This window comes from Colias croceus, chromosome 14, assembly GCF_905220415.1.
Source record: "Colias croceus chromosome 14, ilColCroc2.1".
NCBI classification, from domain to species: Eukaryota; Metazoa; Arthropoda; class Insecta; order Lepidoptera; family Pieridae; genus Colias; species Colias croceus.
Window position 1 is genome coordinate 7,136,613 of NC_059550.1, and position 19,597 is coordinate 7,156,209.

General features: G+C 32.4%; 3 protein-coding genes across 3 annotated transcripts; all 3 read right to left on the reverse strand.

Moving 5' to 3' along the window:
• Positions 1-1,855: 1,855 nt before the first annotated feature.
• On the reverse strand, positions 1,856-3,211 carry LOC123697377. The gene is made up of 2 exons (XM_045643867.1): positions 2,971-3,211; positions 1,856-2,807 (listed from the first exon to the last, which is right to left on the reverse strand). The coding sequence occupies exons 1-2, from the start codon at positions 2,989-2,991 to the stop codon at positions 1,911-1,913; spliced, it is 918 nt and encodes a 305-aa protein (XP_045499823.1). The 5' UTR covers positions 2,992-3,211; the 3' UTR covers positions 1,856-1,910.
• A 4,350-nt stretch (positions 3,212-7,561) lies between these two features.
• LOC123697460 (shematrin-like protein 1) lies at positions 7,562-10,027 on the reverse strand. The gene is made up of 2 exons (XM_045643984.1): positions 9,891-10,027; positions 7,562-9,410 (listed from the first exon to the last, which is right to left on the reverse strand). Exons 1-2 carry the CDS (start codon positions 9,900-9,902, stop codon positions 8,001-8,003), a joined length of 1,422 nt encoding a protein of 473 aa, XP_045499940.1. The 5' UTR covers positions 9,903-10,027; the 3' UTR covers positions 7,562-8,000.
• Positions 10,028-17,638: 7,611 nt separating this feature from the next.
• On the reverse strand, positions 17,639-19,296 carry LOC123697480. The gene is made up of 3 exons (XM_045644009.1): positions 19,166-19,296; positions 18,662-18,745; positions 17,639-17,801 (listed from the first exon to the last, which is right to left on the reverse strand). Exons 1-3 carry the CDS (start codon positions 19,178-19,180, stop codon positions 17,718-17,720), a joined length of 183 nt encoding a protein of 60 aa, XP_045499965.1. The 5' UTR covers positions 19,181-19,296; the 3' UTR covers positions 17,639-17,717.
• Between the last annotated feature and the right edge of the window lie 301 nt (positions 19,297-19,597).

The window sequence follows — 19,597 nt, forward strand, 5'->3', positions numbered from 1 at the left end:
TACTTGTAATAAAGTTTGTACAGATGCGCCCAGCCCAATTCGTACAAACTGAGAGCATGTACAGGATGTTATCAAATACATGTATGAGAATATCTTGACCTCTATGTATTGATTAGTTTTAAATTATAATAATTACGGTACAAAGGATTTCCTTTGATACATATCCTGAAAATAATAGCGATGTAAGTTATATAATTCAGAGCCTAATTTTATGCAGTAATAAAACGTAAGTGCACACTATATTTGTTCAACACTTAAATTTTTGTACAATCGAGGGAAAACACAATTTTTTCTCAGACTGGAGTACCCGTATACGACGGAGCATATTTTATTATTATTTATGACTATTTATTGAACAATTCATTACATATAGAGTCACGATTAATTGAGCATTCCTCCTATATCACAAAAGAAACACAAACCTTTCAAGTACAAGGCAATATATCTCGATATTACGATTGCGTATTTTTAAAATGATACAAATAATACGAGAGGCAATTAACGGCGTGCGCAGACCTTTCACCGAGCGACCATTTGATAACCGCACATGTGGATAAATCTTACATCACTGTGCTTTTTTTCACACGTCCATTATACACCTAATTGCCCACAATTATTCTCCTTGCCAGCTACCTGTCAACGGACAAATTGAGATTTTTTTAGTCAACCGCAAACTACTGGAATATGGCACATGTTCTCCTTACGAAGTAGGTATATGAATTAATTTTATACGCACGTTATAAGCTATATCTATCTACTTATTGCCTCTGCATATACATTATACATAGATCTTCTTTCGATGTCAGATATTTTTGTTGAGCTTTGTGGTCTTTTCCTCTTAGCGAGATTTATTTTATTTATTTATTTAAATAAATATGTAACATGATTATTTCCGAGAATATGATATTAGCGAGATTTATTTTATTTATTTATTTGTTTAAATAAATAAATAAATATGTACTTAATATGATTATTTCCTTTCAATTATTTTTTAATTATAGAATAGGCACATTCTACATATTATTTCGATATCTGCATACTTACACATACAAATTTTATTTCTCGATCTATATCACAGATAATTATAAATACATCAATCAAAGTGAAGTAATCATCAATAATAATTAATAAACCTTCACTACATTTTATTTGAAAGTAAGTAACCGTATGACTGGGCCGTATTGATAATTAATAAATAAATAGAAAAAGAAAACCCTACTTTCGGTTATAATATTTTGTATACAATATAATATGATTGTAGTGAGAGCGAACTCAAAAGAAAGAATCACAAGCCACTGCGCCAATAGGATCCAATTTTTAATTATTTAACAAATCACATCAAACAGATGTTACAACGTAAATACATGGTAAATACCGTAAAGATAAAATTATTCAAAAAAACGTCTCAATTACGTGAAAAACTCACTTTAGAGAAGATGTTAACAGCCGCTACTCAAATGTTTGCATAATTAGTAATTACTACCACTCGTAAGATGGTATTAAGCTTTATGAGATTTTTTATTAAAAGCAGGTTAATTGTTCGTAATAACAATCCATTAACATTTATTGGCTATTAGTAAAGTGTCTGGAGTATGCGTTAAACATAATGTAATAATGAGTAACCATCCAACAGTTTTTTGTTTCATATATGTATTATAATTATAAATAATAAATATATACTAAAGGGGACTTAAATATACTTAATTATAACAATAAAATTAAAAATTGACTCAAAAAAAGACAGAAGATTTGTTAAAAAACGTTTAATAAAACAATAACGATACAATTAACAATAATAACAACACAACATAACATAAAATAAACACAGTTGTAAATAAATACGCTAACAAAAAATTTCATAACTTAATGTAAAACAATAGAGCATTAAATGTTTTTGGCTGAATATAAATCTATATCTTTGTATATGAATTGCGACCTGTACTATACGCGTTTTTGTAAGCATTATTAACATCTGAAGTAATATAATCACTTGGAAGACTTAAATCATTATCTTCTTTCGACACACTTGATTGAGGCACTGCTCCATGTTGCTTTTCATATTCATTAGAAGATGAAATTGACAAACTAGACGGATAACTCTGCTTTGCTTGCGTGGACCCCGAATAAAAATTAACAACTCCCTGTGATGGACTTGTATAGGCCAGGTTACTATATAGGTTGGGATTAATTTGAGGAACAAATACCATTGTAGAAGGATGAGTTAAGAAGGGATTTCCAAAGGCCGGTAACTGATAGTGTGGAAAATTGAAGTGGCTGTGCGGTGTTATCCCACTCAAAATAGAACCATGTGGACTTATATGAGAAGCGGGATTTGTTGTAAGAATTTGCATTTGTGGATAATGCAATAAGGACGATGTCGGATAAGGAGTTGGCTGTTGTAAAACGGCTAAATGCACATTGTTACTGGGCTTTGAAGGTATGATTTGATACTTTTGCTGATACGCTGAGTTCGGTACATAATTAAGTTGTGAGAAATGTGTTTGTTGGGGCGCATTATTGGTTTGTTGTTGTACATTTACAGAATTGGATTCAGCTGAGTTTCCCGAAGAATAGTATTGACTAGGGGCTTGGTTAGGATAGAAAGAATTCGACACTTGACTCTGGTATGTCTGACTAGGATTGCTCTGTACGCCAGTATTTTGGGAATATATGCTGTATGTATACTCTGGCTTCTGGGCTCCTGTTGGTATTGCATTTAAAGCATTAGCTTTACCTGCACCACGCTTCTTCTGCTCAGAGTCCTCCGCCTCAGTAGCGAATGCCAACGCGGCGAAAGCGAGGAAGATCTGAAATATACGGTTATGTTAATGATTCGTCATAGTAAATTCAACAAGCGCTTTGTAAACGATCAATAAGCTCCTTGTTATCATTTAGTACTGTAGCGAGGCCATTCACAAATCATTCCGTAACGGGTAACGTAACGCTAATGAACTATGGCCCAATACTCACATAAATTTCCTTTTTTGCCATGATATGTTCTTGTTGTAGACGAAATCACATAGCTCGGAAAACGCTCAAGGAAAGTGCCCTATTCAGTGGCGCTCGGAAAAGTGTAAGCAAATATCAAGTTCACGTATTTATATGCGGTTTTATACAACTTTCCGCTAGGTCCAGGGGGCAGTGCCGAAGGAAATGACCGTTCGATAGGTCTTTGTCCTGACTCGTAACAGATCCAGTTCTCTCTCAACGCTTCCTGAACCGTACGGAAACGCATTGCTGGCATTCGATACGCCCATGCGTTACGGCATATTTCATAGTACTTAATCATAGTCTAGAAAACAGGCGAGTCATGCGGTACCTAAATCGAATGTTATTTTATTCTAGCGCTGTTTTACGAAATCACAAAAACTAATAACAGCTTGTAGCCTTCACGTTTAGTGCACGTGGGTTATAATTGTATTCGTCATGTAATATTTATGTTTTAACCCAACTACTGTCTCTAAACCCGACAACTAGACGACATAAACTGATAAAGGTACAAAACTGTTATAGTTATAAAATTAAATGTTACAATAAAACTATTTTACCGCCTTCAAGCACAATTTATACTTTCTAAAAATTACAATGCATAATCTGAATACCAAGCTTTTACTATCAGATATCTTTATTACTACTGTTCCACCTAAGGGAATAAGCACAATTTGATTTTCTCGATATTACATTTTATGTGAAAAAAAATATGGGACGTTATCCATAAATTGAAAGTTAACAATGTAATTTTATTAAGTCAATAGAAAACTCAATGTAGAGTCACGGCAGTACCCCGGCAATTCCCACCATCGTTTTCGAAGTTCTATAACCGAAGTTATAAAATTTTGTTACGGAAGAAACAGGAAGCTTAAATTTTTAGGCACTATAGGTAATATTTTACAAATATTGGCTTTCGTCTCTACATAAGATTATTCAGCATTATTTCATTGAGATACATATAACATACGTCTTTATAAAAAAGAAATAGATATGCCAATGAAGAAAGCGTGTGAATCTATGCTGTTTAATTTACACATTGTTTGTTTCCTTTACCTGTCAATTAAGGTAATCTTTATGATATCTACACATGATTTTAAAATGTACGGATAAATATAAATATTTGTACTTTTAACGAAAATATTAACCGATTTTCGTTTATAAATAAATAAATAGAGCAAGAAAAATCTAATAAATCTTAACAAAAATAAATTGCTTTAATACAATTAAATTATTATTTTGTAATGAGGTATTAAGCGTCTAAAATAAGCTATTGGGCATATACTATTACCACCATTTATGTTCTTTCTTTTATGTAGGTAATGGTGCAAACTCGAAAACAATTTAAATGTAATGTCATCAACCGTTATCGATTTTACATTGAGAATTTATCGATCGAGAAATCTAGATATCATACATAAACTACTATGCAAACAGCTTTTTATTAAATAGGTAAATTAATTTAATTAAATGGATATTTAATTAAAAAGAAACTGAATAGGTACAAATAAATTTTCGAAGAGATACATTTCATTTCACTGTTAGGTATCTTGAGATTTCATCTTTTACTTGATGCAATAAAAAAGAGACAAAATTATCCAACTAAAAAATTATATGTATAAAAGTCGACATACAATATACATGTAACTAACTCTTAGTACTGTTAGTAACAAGAAATGCATAACTGTAATTTTTTAAATTCTATAATCATCAAAATTTTATATTAGGCGATCCACGCCGCAATTCAACGCCCTCTATAGTGAAAAAGATGCAGTTTTTGATATCATTTTACCTTACTAAGCAAAACTGCCTTTCACATTTTATCGATTTAACTGCCTTATAACAGATGGAGCCTTTATAAAATGCAACGATTTATCCTAGGCACAGATAATATAATGCTAAACATATTAGGCTGATGAAAGAACAAACAAAACATTAAAAGGGATGAAAGGCCCTCCCTTTTAATGTTTTAAATTAGTAGATCCTATTCTGGCATGATTTGAAATATACCTATACAATATTTATTTTTGCATATTATTTTAAATTGATTACCATATCTACATTGAACCAGTCCTCCCTGTGAAGGAAACAAACTTAGATACCTATGACCTCACCAATGCCCTGAAAATCAGTTATAAGCGGTTTCTGTTCTGAATTTGGGCGGAATGTTATCATAGCCATACTTGAGAAGTGAGAACAATACAATAACCTATAAAACATATCGTATTAAAATATAAACTATATTTGTAATATAAACTATATTTGTCATCTAAAACAAAATGTTGGACTTAAACCTCCCTACACGATTTCTAAAATAATCACCATTCACCTGCATCTACGTCTCTCAACACGTTCGCTAATTTTATGCTTTACAAAATAAATATAGGACCGATTATTACCTAAAGTCCCTTTTCCTCCTTTGGGATATGGGGATAGATACTTTTACGTCTATTTGCTAGGTGGCATTTCATTTGATTATTTCTTATTTTCGCTAACAAACATAAACTTCGCGGTTATTGCGGTCACAACTTATCCACTGTGCCAAAAACGGTCACGGATTGTTAAGTAAATAATTTAAATGTACATAAGTACTCCTTGTTATGCCGAAATAAGAATATGGGCCTCCATTGAATCCAGTTAATTATGCAGGTAATCCACATTTTAGGATTTTACAAGCCTAGTGAATTAACAATAATACAGAGAAGAAAGTATAAGTGGCCATTGGAAGTTCCCAAGTAGATATTCATGTAGAGCCTTTGAGGTTTATAACCCAATGGTTATAAACCTAGTTTTCTTAAGAAAATTTTAGAAATATTTTGGCATATGTTTGCAAATATCAATAAAGATTTCGTTACATTAATTAATTGCCACGCTATACCATAACATTTCGCTATTCGTCATAAGTTTCAATTTCCAATACTATCGCGTGCAAAATATCTATTTATCAATGCAATGTGATAAAACCGACGAAATGTGTCATGCTTTGTTTTTAATTAACGTGTGTTCGTAATAGACAAAGGTGCTTACTCTGTTTATTATTGCTCTAGTAATTAATTATGTGCGTACTTCCTATTTCATTAAAATAATAGTAAAACTTCACTTGAGTCGTTTTTGATAAAAATGCGGCGTTTATAAAATTTAATTTAAATTTAAAAAATAAATAGTTAATACGTTAGGACTCTCTCCTCACTTGGAAAAATGGATTTATTTATAATTGGTCTCATAGAGACAGTACTAAGATGTGTTGCTTACATTTGGTGTCTATAAATTAGAGTAAAACAATATTTTTATCTTCATAACTTCCTACGAGTAGAAAGGTATTAAGAACGACATAACTATTGTCATTACATCCGAACTTAATTATTCATTACCAAATAATTTACACCCTCAAATTGGCTAAAACAAGAGTTTCCTTCCCGTCTACAGTCATCATTACCACTATTAGGTAATCCATTCAAACAAATCAAGTTCACATCATTACAACATGTACAAACATTCTCCTCTCCATCTGTTACGTATATAAATCAATCTCAATCAAAATAAAAACAAGAATCTATGAAATAACAAGAAAATTACATAATCGGGGAATTCGGAAGTGAACGCATTTTGCCACCGTTCGAGCACCACATAATCCCTCGACCGTGAACGGACATCACTCTTGCTGCTATATTAAATATAAACTAAGTCACACACCAATACATGTTAAGCATATATTTAAAATTGGTTTCATCCCCTACATGAATTTCATAAGACAAATAGTTAGTGTGTCGTATAATATCAGTAAAAAGTATTATTTACCGATATCTAAATAATCCTGAAAGGATAGTTGAATTATGGTACGGGAAAAGTATAACTGGTCATTTTAAAGTTGGAATACATAATACAGATCATTTTTTGAACTATTGTCATAGTCAGAAAAGCTCTGAACTGCGTCATAGATATTTAAGAAAAAGTTTATGTATTTTTATGAATCTAGGACGAAGAGGACTAACCAATAACAACATGGGACTATGTTTTATCATTTATCATATTCGTAACGCTTGATTAAAATTTTCTTAATTCATCTAATCCTAATGAAATTTAAACGTTATTGATCAATCATAATATATTAGTCCTAACACTTTCTATTTCAGATATTCATTATTCACTGATATAATGGATTAAACAACACACCCAGAATACGTAAAATTACGATTCATGCTATTATCTAACAACAAATGCAAATGAATAGTTCATTCATTTCCTGTAAGTAAAACAAAACTTCACCATAAGAATGGGCAATTAAATTGAATACTAAACAGTCGCTTCAATATTCCGAGCGGTGTAGAATCTTGGCATCAACTCAAAGATAATGTGCAGTTTCAATTTCCCCTACTTTCCTATAAGTGAAACTGTCCATACATACCGGGTGTTGATTACTCAAGCAACGAACAACAATATCATGTTTCCTGGCTTACCGTTATTTATAAATTACTATTATAAATAAAATAAGACGTATTTTTAACAAAGAACACAAACTGGCATTGCCAGACAGAAGATTGTATCATCGGGAAAAATAAATTAAAAACAATTATATTTAACAATGGTTTATTAAAAAACAACAATCTTAAAATATCTAACGATAATAAATAATCTATCTTATCGTATACATTTATTTACAGAAATTCACTTCGCACTCAAACTTCCATGCAAACATTTTCACGTTGGTGTACACAAATTGGTTTATGTGGTTTTTTATCTGATTGGATCACTTAAATTATGGGCTGTTATGCTACAGACAAACTTGTTCGATATATTATCTAATTAGAAAGTATTCCAAATAGCTTACAGCTGACAAACGGCAAAAATTAAAGCGTTCTCTTGTTGATAAATAAGCGGAACGTACGCAAATAAATAAACAAAGATAACTTTAACACTTTCGCTAAACCACATTTTCTTATACTCAATCATTATAATACTCACAACGTTCAAGCCTATATACAAAATTATTTTTAAGTGTATTTTCAATCAATTTAATGAACTCTGGGTTTCAATTCTTCACTATATTTGATTGTGTTGTAAGAAGTTTCGCTATAAGCACCGTGGGAGTCTTTTGGTGCTGAATACCTCGTGTTGCTTTGTCCCCCAAAACTATATTTAGGTCCTAGAGAGAAGGAATTTAATGAGCTGTGGCCAGAAATTGGTCCCTTATAAGACACGCTGCCTGATCCGAATCCAGCTGATGGGCCGTGTTTTGATGATGAAATATAATACTGAGGGCTAGGAGCAGATGCGGCATGAACGTTGCTTGAACCATAAGCTGAGGATGGGAAGGTGTAGCTATTTCCATGTGGAGAATGAGCTAATTGACCACTAGCGGAAAAAGCAGACGCAATAGATTCTAAAGAGCCCAAACCTTCTACTTTGGATGATGGATATGAGTGAGAAACGTATTTAGGGGAAGTTCCGCCATGTCCAGCCAAAGAACCACCAAAACTGGCGCCATGACCACCTGAACCTAATGATAAACCACCTGAATGATAGTTACCAAAAGATGGCGCAGCATATGAACCAGAAAAGCCAGCTAAACCATGGCCTTCACCTTGTACGGACGATCCAATATAGGCTGAAGGTTTGAAGGATGACTTGCTTGGTACTGCGTAATTACCTCCATAACCCTTTAAAGCTCCACCGAATGAATGTCCTGAGTTACCAAAAGAATAAGCAGGTGAAGATTGGACGGATTCTCCTAAAGATTGTCCCTCACTGATAGAATGTCCGGAATTTGGAGAAGCATAGTTCAAGGAAGCTTGAACCTGACCCTGAGATTCAGGAGAAAACAGAACTGGACCAGTGCTATATGAACCAAGTCCTTTGGTGCCTGCAGCGTAAGATGGACCGCCAGGGTGAGCTTGTTCACCAAGGGTATACTGCTGTTGTTGCTGTGGGTTGAACGAAAATTGTGGGAAGGCGTATTCCTGACCACCTTGTCCGCTTTGGCCTCCAAACTGATAAATAGCTCCATGGCCCGCTGGTGATTGCAAGGAAAGTTGCCCGGAATTAATTCCATGTGATAGTTGACTCATCAATTGTGCGAGATCGTTTGAAACGATGCCACCGTGGGATGGTTGAAGAGTAATCGGGGCAAGTTGGATGGTACCGTGACCGCTGGCTGGGAGTCCTTCAGATGGTATTTGGTACGAAGCTCCTGATATTTGATTTGCGTAGCTGTGCTGAGGTTTTGCACCACCAATGCTGTATCCTGCTCCAATGCTGATGGAACTGGCGTCTTCGTGCCCCTGTGCAGGCGACTGCTGGTAGCCGTGGCTTGATTGGCCTGATGAATGATATCCTAATGCTGCCTCTCTTTTATCTTTGGGGTCTTCATGTTTCGTCTTTATAGCCCATGTTTTTGATATACACAGAAGTGTTACGAATGCGACCTGTAATAACAAAACTATATTTTAGTGAAATTACTTTTTAATAATATCCTAGATGTTACGACTCATTTTGTAAACATTTTACTTTCGTTAATGCTAATAATGTAATGCGGCGGGAATCCAAAACAGGTTTTTCAACCACACATAAAAATAACCGACCCGCATGTACTGATCAAGATTATAGCAGCTATTATAAATTTCATTTCACTTTTACCACTTTTACTTTAAAAACATCTATGCAGGTGCAATCAATATGCAATTATTGTATGAAAACGTTATTTTTCTATACACCTATATCGACTTTAAAAAAAATATGCTTTCTAAATTCTACTGTTTTAATGCAAAATTATAATAAAAAAAGATTTATAATATTCTAAATTACATTCACAAAATTCTTCTTATCGAATGCAATATTTAAAAATCCGTGGTAACCGTTTAATCCAAACAATGCACTTAATAACTCCTCACAAAACACGCACTCACCGTAAATTTCATTTTGAATGCTTATTAGAACGATCAACACGTTGTTAAACTAAACCACTATTCTAATGTTTGAACACAAACACAAAACACAGATCGAACGGCTGACTGTTACAGCCGCCGAATTTGAAATGTGATGTCGCAGAAGTATCACCGAATTTATAAGACGGCGAGCGTTGGCCGCGCTAGCACCCGCTGTAACGCGTCGAGGGTAAAAGTGTATCGAGGACCCTTTCACTGAACTAGCTGAAAGAATGGGAGCGAGCATCGGGCTTCCGAGCCCAACAATGAGGTAATACTTAGAGGCCGGAAGCGTTACATCACCCGATCACGGTTGATGCCTTCATTGGCTGACGCACATCTGACTGTGAACGGGAACAGTGAATGTCTAGTCATCTGGATAAGGACTTGTGAGTTGTGATGTTAAGAATTGTAGTCTTAGTCCGTTTTTGAATGATTATTTTTTGTCTATGGTTTTTGTATTCAAATTCAAAAGCTTTGTTCTACATTTTAAGTTTTTCAGGATAATGAAATAAAATACGTATTCTGTATAATTTATATAATTTTTAAACTATGCTATATAGCTGTTATAATTGCCCATTAGAATAAGATTATGCCAATGATTTTGTATTGTATAATGGCGTTATTGTCGGTGTATCGAATAAATAAATAAAATTAACTTAACGTGGGTTAACAATTATTGCATTATCATAATAATATGTAAACTAAATTAAACATTTAAACAATGAAATCTATTGTAAATATAACATTATAATATAAGAGTTTGTTTGTTTGAACGCGCTAATCTCAGGAAAGCTACTGGTCCGATTTGAAAAACTCCACTTACTGTTCTGTGAAAAACTCCTTCTTCTTTTATTTGGGAGCAGGTGAAGTTACGCAGGAAGGTAATCTATTTACTCAAACTTAATGATTCCTTAAGTCAATATTTAAATAGGTGTGTTAACAATCACTAAGTTTCGTTTTAGTTAAATATACTTACAATTATTAAAATAACTTCAGTAATTTTGTCGCTAAAGTCTTACGCTACAAGAAATCTCTATCTTACTAAATATTAATTTATATGTAAAACAAAACGATTTATCTCTTTTAGTAGCGAATCTGCAAACTATAAGACTCACTTTTCAATGTGTGCTGAATTTGCAAGATGCACTTTCATTTGGTGACTGTTGACTTCACGGCACGTGTGCTGCAAGGTAATGACATTGCCAGTAATCAATAAAGAGATTTCACATATATGGATAATTATCTTTGAGTAGAGATTATAATCAATTTATCATGATGTACTTGATATAATATTAAATGAACGTCGTTGGAGGAGTGATACACGAAGTGTCTCTTATATTGCCACGACTACATATATTACTGTTTCTATAATAGTTTTCAGAACCAAAAAGAGTCCAGCCTACGTGTATGTAAAAGTACTTGCACTATTCTAAATAGTATGGTGGTTTTCAATCATCAAAAAAGAGACAATTTAGAGATCTTTATAATATAGTCACAGCCTCACAGGTAACAAACAGACAAATAAGTTACTACTTAGTACGTTAAATTCAAAGACAGCATTAATACATGGATTCGTTTACATCATCATTGCCTCTTCCTGCTTTCCATTTAACCTTTACAATGGGGTGGAACCGCATAGGAAAGGCAGGTTTGTAAATTCTAATCGTGCAGAATATCCGACGCAAAGTGAACGCTACGCGCCAATATTTCCTCCGAATGAGAAACATATCATTATGCACATAGTTACAGCTTTTTAATAGTGCAATATGTGGAATGTATACAGAAGTTAAAGGGATAAATATTAAATAAACACAAATCGTTCCATGACCTGATAAATTTTATTTTTTTATTAGGTACTTTTTATTCACCCCTACCCTTTTTTTTTTTTATAGTGGGGAAATCTTCCAAATATACCCACGGCCCCCGGGGAAGGAGCCAAGGGTTATGTCGGATTCTTACCGACTAAAACCCCACTGTGTTCCGTCGAGCCGCGCAGTTAGCCGGGGCCGCGGGTACTCTTAGAAATCGTCCACGACTCCGGCAGCGGACGCCCGGTTACGGGCCCACCTCCGTTACCACCTATGGCTGCACACGTGCGCTCCTCCTCCTTCATCTGCGAGGCGGCATGAGCGGAACACGTCTCATGTCACCTCACTGCCCCGGACGATGGAGCATGTCCATTCACCCCTACCCTATTATATCATTGTATTGTATCTGATAATAATAACATTTTAAAAGCTATACTTATGGCTTATGCCTACAGTTAAGCTTGAAATAGTTGGAAGATTTATCAGAAACATGTAAACTTAGAAAGTTATGGGCATGTTTTTAAAGGAAGAAGAAATTTCAATGAGTTTATTATAATTTATACCTAAGCTCTACGCAGATGTAGTTAGCTCTAGTAATAAAGACTCCCAAAAGTAATTCTTATAACTTTATTGGTTCATTTGGAGCATTTTTATTTACCGTGCAAAATGTTAGGGTATTTGTTCGAGTGGCTAAAGTCTAGACAATACTAGGTAAGTACTATGATATAACGCTATTGTCTTCTATTGATCAAATTCCAAAATCGTGCCATAACATTACAACATTCATTATCACAACAAAGGCATCGTGACAAAAATTCACCTGCTTTATTCTGAGCAATTTCCATTGACTTTCTTGACGCTTTTTTATGTTTAATATTTTGTTGGTCATTAACCTTTCCTTACATGAAAATCATTTAATAGCTTTAACTTAGTGGGTTATATATTATTACCGGGGCAAATCACGGTCATTAAACTTTACATAATATTATATTCATTTAAAAATTAATTATTAAAATGTATAAGGTGGTATTAGTTATCCAATATAGAAATAAAAATTATATCATTATGATTGATCGACTCATTGATTAAGTAGTATTAATTAAATAAATCAATATTTCGTCGTAAAATTAAAAACGTGATACTCAATATTTGTTAGATGTAGTTAATATTTTGGTGTATCCTTTCTAATTCTATTACCTAACTAAAAACGTGTTTAATATCCAAAATGTTAAGTCAATTATCTAATAATACTTAATTATAATGTTCATAACCCGGTTAAATGGAAATATCTTTCTTCCGATCAAAAATGTTACAATCACGATAAAAACAACAATTATAATTAAACGAGGTGTTTATGATAATCAAGAATGATAATACAATACAACAACATGCCTTACTGTTATTAACTTACAGATATGCGCGAAGTAATTATAAATAAACAATGTAAAATATATTAGTTTTATATCAGAACAAATATTATTTTAACTAGTATTATTGTGATGATTAAAGGCATTAATCAATTACGGAACTAACTTCTTATTTCAGGAAATAATATTTTATAAAATTTGGCTTAAACTGTTTTTTTCTTAAAGATCAGGCCAATCTTATTGCATATCTAAGATATTAGGAACCTACTCGCAATCTCGGAATAATTGTAATTGTAATCGTGAAGTTATGCAAAAAAGCTCTCCAAATAACCAAATACATTTACATAAACACGCCCGAAGGCAATCAGTCAGAGCTTGAAGTGGATGCTCTACAATTTATCAATTATCTTCACACAGAAACAAAAGCGAGCAATTTTCTTGTAACTAACAAAACTAGAACATCCTATCCAAATTACTTTAGTTACATAACGAGTATAATACGACTAAATCTCAAAGTCATGGGATATTTAGTATATATTTTCACTTATATGGATGTTGCGACTCGTCTGATTCATATATATTATGATTCACACCCACACTTGAGAAAGCGGAATCTTTTTTCTTTTCTCATACATTCTGACGTAGTTGTGAATTTTTAAATCATAAATTATTGTAAAGAATGCATCCATCGTGTTCTTGTTTTAAACAGGTTTTATTTTTGTTATGTATTAGCACGTATTAGTTAGTCACTTAATGACGATAAGTTGTAAGTAATTAAAACAAATTCTTTGTAACCTTATGTACACGCACACTGTTAAAAAAATGAAGTTTGATAAGTGATACGAACGATAAAGAAATTATTTTTATATATCTTAAGATATATCTAATGACAAAGGATAATTCAAAGGGATAATTAATAGAGATTGACTAGTTCCGTAATCCGTTTATCGGAATACATAAAAAAATGACACATTCGTGCACGATCAAAGTTGAAGTAATTTTATAATAATTAATTATACATTTACTCAACAACTTGTTTCAATTTTATAATGGAGTTTTTCACGCATGACCGACTTTCTAAGTCTAGCTTATGCTTTTTAAAAATGTACAAATATATCGCAAAAAATTAGCAAACACTGCAAAAATTTTGTAAAATACGGAAATTTGCAACCAACAATCAATTTTATCTACAAACTGCAATGTGCGTGTTATAGTATTTTTTGAAATATTTATATTGCCTAATTATTAATCTAATATGCTTTATAAAATACTGACTGCTTTTATTCCATTAAAATTTTAGTATCCTAGAATATAGATGAAACTTTAATTAGTAGTACCAGAAGTAAAAACTTCATTGATCTAGTTTTACCTGTCAAATGTTTTCGCATTAACTGTTGTAGTTAATGCGAAAACATTTGGCGTAAAACTACTATAGGTACATAGAGATTGTAAGTTTTGATTTCCGATAAAAAAATCTAGTAACAGATTACGTACAAAATGGATCGTCTGTAACCACCCCAACCCCAGTACCTGTAAAGATTTAAGATTACCCTTAAGTAGGGCAAACATGAAATCTATTGGCTCTATAGTCTATACCCCTCGAGCGCCAAGGGATTCAATACTTTTTTAAATATTTTATTCTTATTGTGATATAAATCATTTAGTTATCATTCAACATTATTTATTAATTAAGATTTAAAATTTTTGAAAATGTAGAGAAACAAAACATTGTACCTTGTTAAAAAAACTTTTTCTTGATATGTAATACTGATAAGTCCATAATGAACCAACGAAACCAATATGAAAATTAGAAGATATTTAGATATTCATTATAAACTTTCACTTAAATTTATTATAACATAGTGTTGCTGAAATGAAACAGAAACGACTATCCGTTTTGCATCTACACTTCCGCAATTTGAGGTAATGGAAGCTCTGTTAGTTTTTAACTTTTTGCTTTAATTTTCTTTAACAAACATTACATCACTCTTGGCCAATTTATTACAGTGGACAGTTAAATTTTAAGATTATCTTAACCATGTCTTGACCGCAATAAAGTTGTTATTTTTTACTTTTAATGTAATAATGACATAATGAGTGATAACTTGGATGGAAAGAGATAAAGTACCTTTCTCTTGTATAGGGAAACAAATATAAATTAAATAATAAAGGTTTTTTGAGATGAATGACATGACTGGAATAGAAGGCAATGCTTCTAAGTTACACAAATCTTTCTTTAGCTATGGTAATTTGAATACATATACGTAATAGCTGTAGGTACGTAGTAGAATTACGTGTATGTAATTTGAAAATCATCACGATTACTATATATAGCTTGCCAAATGCCGTTGATTTACAAATCAATCTTTTTAAAAACGAGAAAGTAGTTGATATTTTAAATGCCCTACAATGATCGCAATAACAACACATAATCCAAACATTTATTATGGCTAAAACACGCGTAGGTATAAATAATGTAGGTACTAAATCTTTTAGCTATATATACCTAACATTCAAAATTATTACATATTTATAGATTCCATTCACACACGAATTGTTTGCCTACTTAATTATTTACACATATTATAAGAAAAAGGTTTCTATTTATTCTAAATTACATGTTTATTGTTTAATAACATTGTATTGCACAACTAAAGATATCTAGTTCCGCTTTGTAGATTAGGCAGCTTATATTATGTGATCGCTCTTTCCAATTTCGGAAATCCTCGTCATTTTTAAATCTCTAGTCATATTTAGTTACCATAATATTATATGAATAATATTCCATTACTACCTATCTTACAATTTCAATTTTTTTTATATTTTTAAATTAAGGTACGTACCTACTAAATAATAGATTTTAAACGGAATGATCGGAGCAGTAAAGTAAAATATTGGAATTTATTATATTAATATTCTGTATATTAATTCTGAATAATCAGCACACACTACAATAATTATAATATCACCGCACCATAATACCACATATTGACGCGCGTTTTTTTCGCGCCAAATTTATTTTTTTAACTGGAACCACAGATAATAATATAAAACTGTGCTAGTAAGTACTGGAACAGAAAAGTTTAAAGTAAAAAAAAACCCTCCAGCGGAGCGGATAATTTTAAGGCGACTTTTTTATGGATTTCAGAACAGACAAAAACTCGTATAACTTAAAATATCTAAGTCAAATATACCTAATTTTTTATACATACCTATAGATATGATAAAACAAAAAATAGTTTTATGATCTATTAGATAAAATGGATAAAAACATAAACATAGCATATCGAAAAATTAACCCTCAGGCAGTTGATGAGGTAAAAACTTTGTTCTAGATACACGAGCGACGAAATCTAGTTTTGACTTTTGATACGCATCTCTTGGTCGTTTTACAGCTACTCTGACCACTTTTACTCTCAAGCGCCGTTGTGGCGCGCACGTGGTTTTATTTTACTATTGTTTTCTTACTATTTACTTTATCTTTATAATCCGACCACGTGAGCGGAAACTTTTCTTTAGCGCTCAGTGTGTGACGATTGGCACGTATAGAAACTGCTAAATGTTTTTGTTTACTATTTCATCATTTTGTCAATATTTAAGTACATAGTACCTACCTAGTTAAGTAATGTAAAATGAGTTTTCGAATACATGATGTAGTACAATTATCTATCTATTATATAGTGCATATTGATGTATTAACATATAGTGCGTTAATTAATATTGGCTAGCACGAATAGATAGAATATTTTCGTAACACGATTGTAGGCGTGATTGATGTATTTGAAATACATACCTACTTATAATTAATAAACACTTATATTACATAAAATGAAGAATTGTAAGTAAAATGTATTACATCGAATCATTAGTACCTACTTATTTAAAAAAAGGCTATGGAATAATTTTTTACCGTGTCAGAAGGCAAAAATTGTACTCAAGTAGACAATACTATTTCTTACATTTCTAGAGCAAATTAAAACACATCCGGTCTGAGAATAGAAGGTAATTTCACTAACAGAAATAAAAAGAACTCTCATAATAAATTTCTAACGTTTATGGACATTGGGAACACAAAAATTCCTTCGTTATATAAGAAATGTAACGTTATGTCACCGCTCATTATTTATGCGAATGTCTTGTTGATTGCTGTGCACAGCAATATTTTAATAAGATTCCACTTTTTTGATAAGGCACTTAAATATTAATTTTAATTATCCACATAACAGAATAATTATTATTTTATTAAATTTACATTTTATACAGTAGTTTGTTTTGTTATTACGAAGTCTTTATGAATTGAATATTACTTATATGTACTGATGTAACAAATTAATATACCTTTATATACCTACCTATTTAGAAGAAAAATTCTGAAAATGCTAATTAGAAAAATAATAATCTGTATATAATATGGAAATTGGGACGGTATTTAAATATTAAAAAGTTCGCTCGCGTCGCACAAAACTTTATCTCTATTTGGATTTTGCAAATTTCACCATTTTTTGTTTAGAAAAAGCTTATTTATAACATCAACGAAAATAAAACAACAACAAATGATTGAGCACTTTATTCAATGAAGACGGCATGTTTTGGAGATAACCAAGGGGTACTTCGTTATGGGATCGTTAGCTTCAGAAGTATGGGCCGACATAGCCGGGGGCAATGAAGCGGCCTCCGTAAGCGTCGTTCACCACTGTTGGGCCAGCGACTACGGTCTGAAAATATTATAAAACGATTAAAAAAATATGAAAAGTGTAATTCGTTGTTATTTTGGTGTAGGGCATTAAAATACCGATGACTGTTGTTAAATTTTTAAGGATAATAGAGAAAGGAGATAAATATAATCGATCATTAGGCCGGAATCGAAAATTTCAAAAATACGATAATTAATTAATAATTTCATAGACGATGAATTAGATTTTTTAAAATAATCTATACTTAAGATAAAAAAAAATATTTTATGGAGTGTTGACCATAATTTAAGAATGCTGTATAAGAAGATTGATTTATATCTAGCAAAAGTGGTCTGAGACTGAGCACTTAGGTCAACATATTTAATGTTAATGTAACGTTTTTAATATAAAATATCTTCATAGTTACGTATTCAACATATTAATGTGCTTTTGGGCTTATATTTTTAACTTAATGGTTAGAAATACATGAGCACAAGCTTTTCGCCAAAGGAAAGAGGTAAGACATGTTTCACTGCCGTAAAAATTATGCTATATTACTCTTTAGGCTGGTTGCAGAGCTTGACCGACCATCAGTACATACGTCAGTCGCGCTTGTCATATGTATGGAAATTCATGAAACCGTTCATAGCTAGACCGACCATACGCACGCGTATTGTCATGCGCACGTGTCATAGTCATACAATTGTTGATACGTATCGTCAGGACCGACGGTACGCACTGACGGTCGGTCAAGCTCTGCAACCAGCCTTAACCTTCTAACCGTTTCCAGACCAAAAATATCATATCATAAAATCGCATCAGAAAGACAAACAAACAAAACTACTTTCGCATATACATATAATATTAGTAAGGATAATAAAAGTAAACGGAGTATATCTTACCCTGGGTCCAGCGGCGGCAAAACCGGGCCAGATGAATTGAGGAGCAGCTGAGGCGAGAGCCAGGCAGCAGAGGGCAAAGATCACCTGTAATTCGAAATAAACAATAACAGTTAGATTAATGCAGTGCAGTTAAGTTCAAAAATCGTGTTAAAACATAGTAAAAATAATCGTAGAAAGCTTTAAAGTTTAAATGCGTTATAGAAAAAAGTTTAAAAAATAATAATTTATCGGCTTTTATATTATGATCGTGATTTACTTATTGTTGTCACACTGGATGTTATTTTTAAGTGCAGATCAGACTAGTTTTTTAGCACGTTAGCACGGTCTAATTATTGATTGACACTTTTTAGTACTGCTTACAAAAATGTTATTATAAATAAATAAAAAGGTAATGTTATCAAAGCAAGAAAAACTTATAATTATGAAAATATTAAGAACTAAAAAATCTTGAACACTATGCAACAACGAACTTCGCACAATTGATATGAATAAAGCAATACGTACTAGGAATTTCATCATTTTGCTGGTTGTAGGGTTTGGGTAGATCTCACTAGAACTGCTTGTAAGCCTTCTTAGTGCAAACTATACTGATCCACGGAAGACAGACGCGTTATATACAGCCCTAGAAGGTCACCAGGTCCTACGATACCCTATGCACCTCATAGAAAACAACTTGTCTGAATATTAAATGAAAACTTGTCTTTGAAAAAAACGGCTCGATCTCTTACAAATATGGTAAAAACAATAATAAATTATTAGACACAGATGCCAGGTGTGGCTCTCGTTGGTCGGTAGTCTAATTACGGCACGAGATACATAGAGACATATTCGTTGCATATTAGTCATATTTGCAACCATAAATTGTAATGTTTGTGGCTAATTAACGTGTATTACGGGCTATATCTCGGCCCATGGCTATTTGTATCAATAATGTCA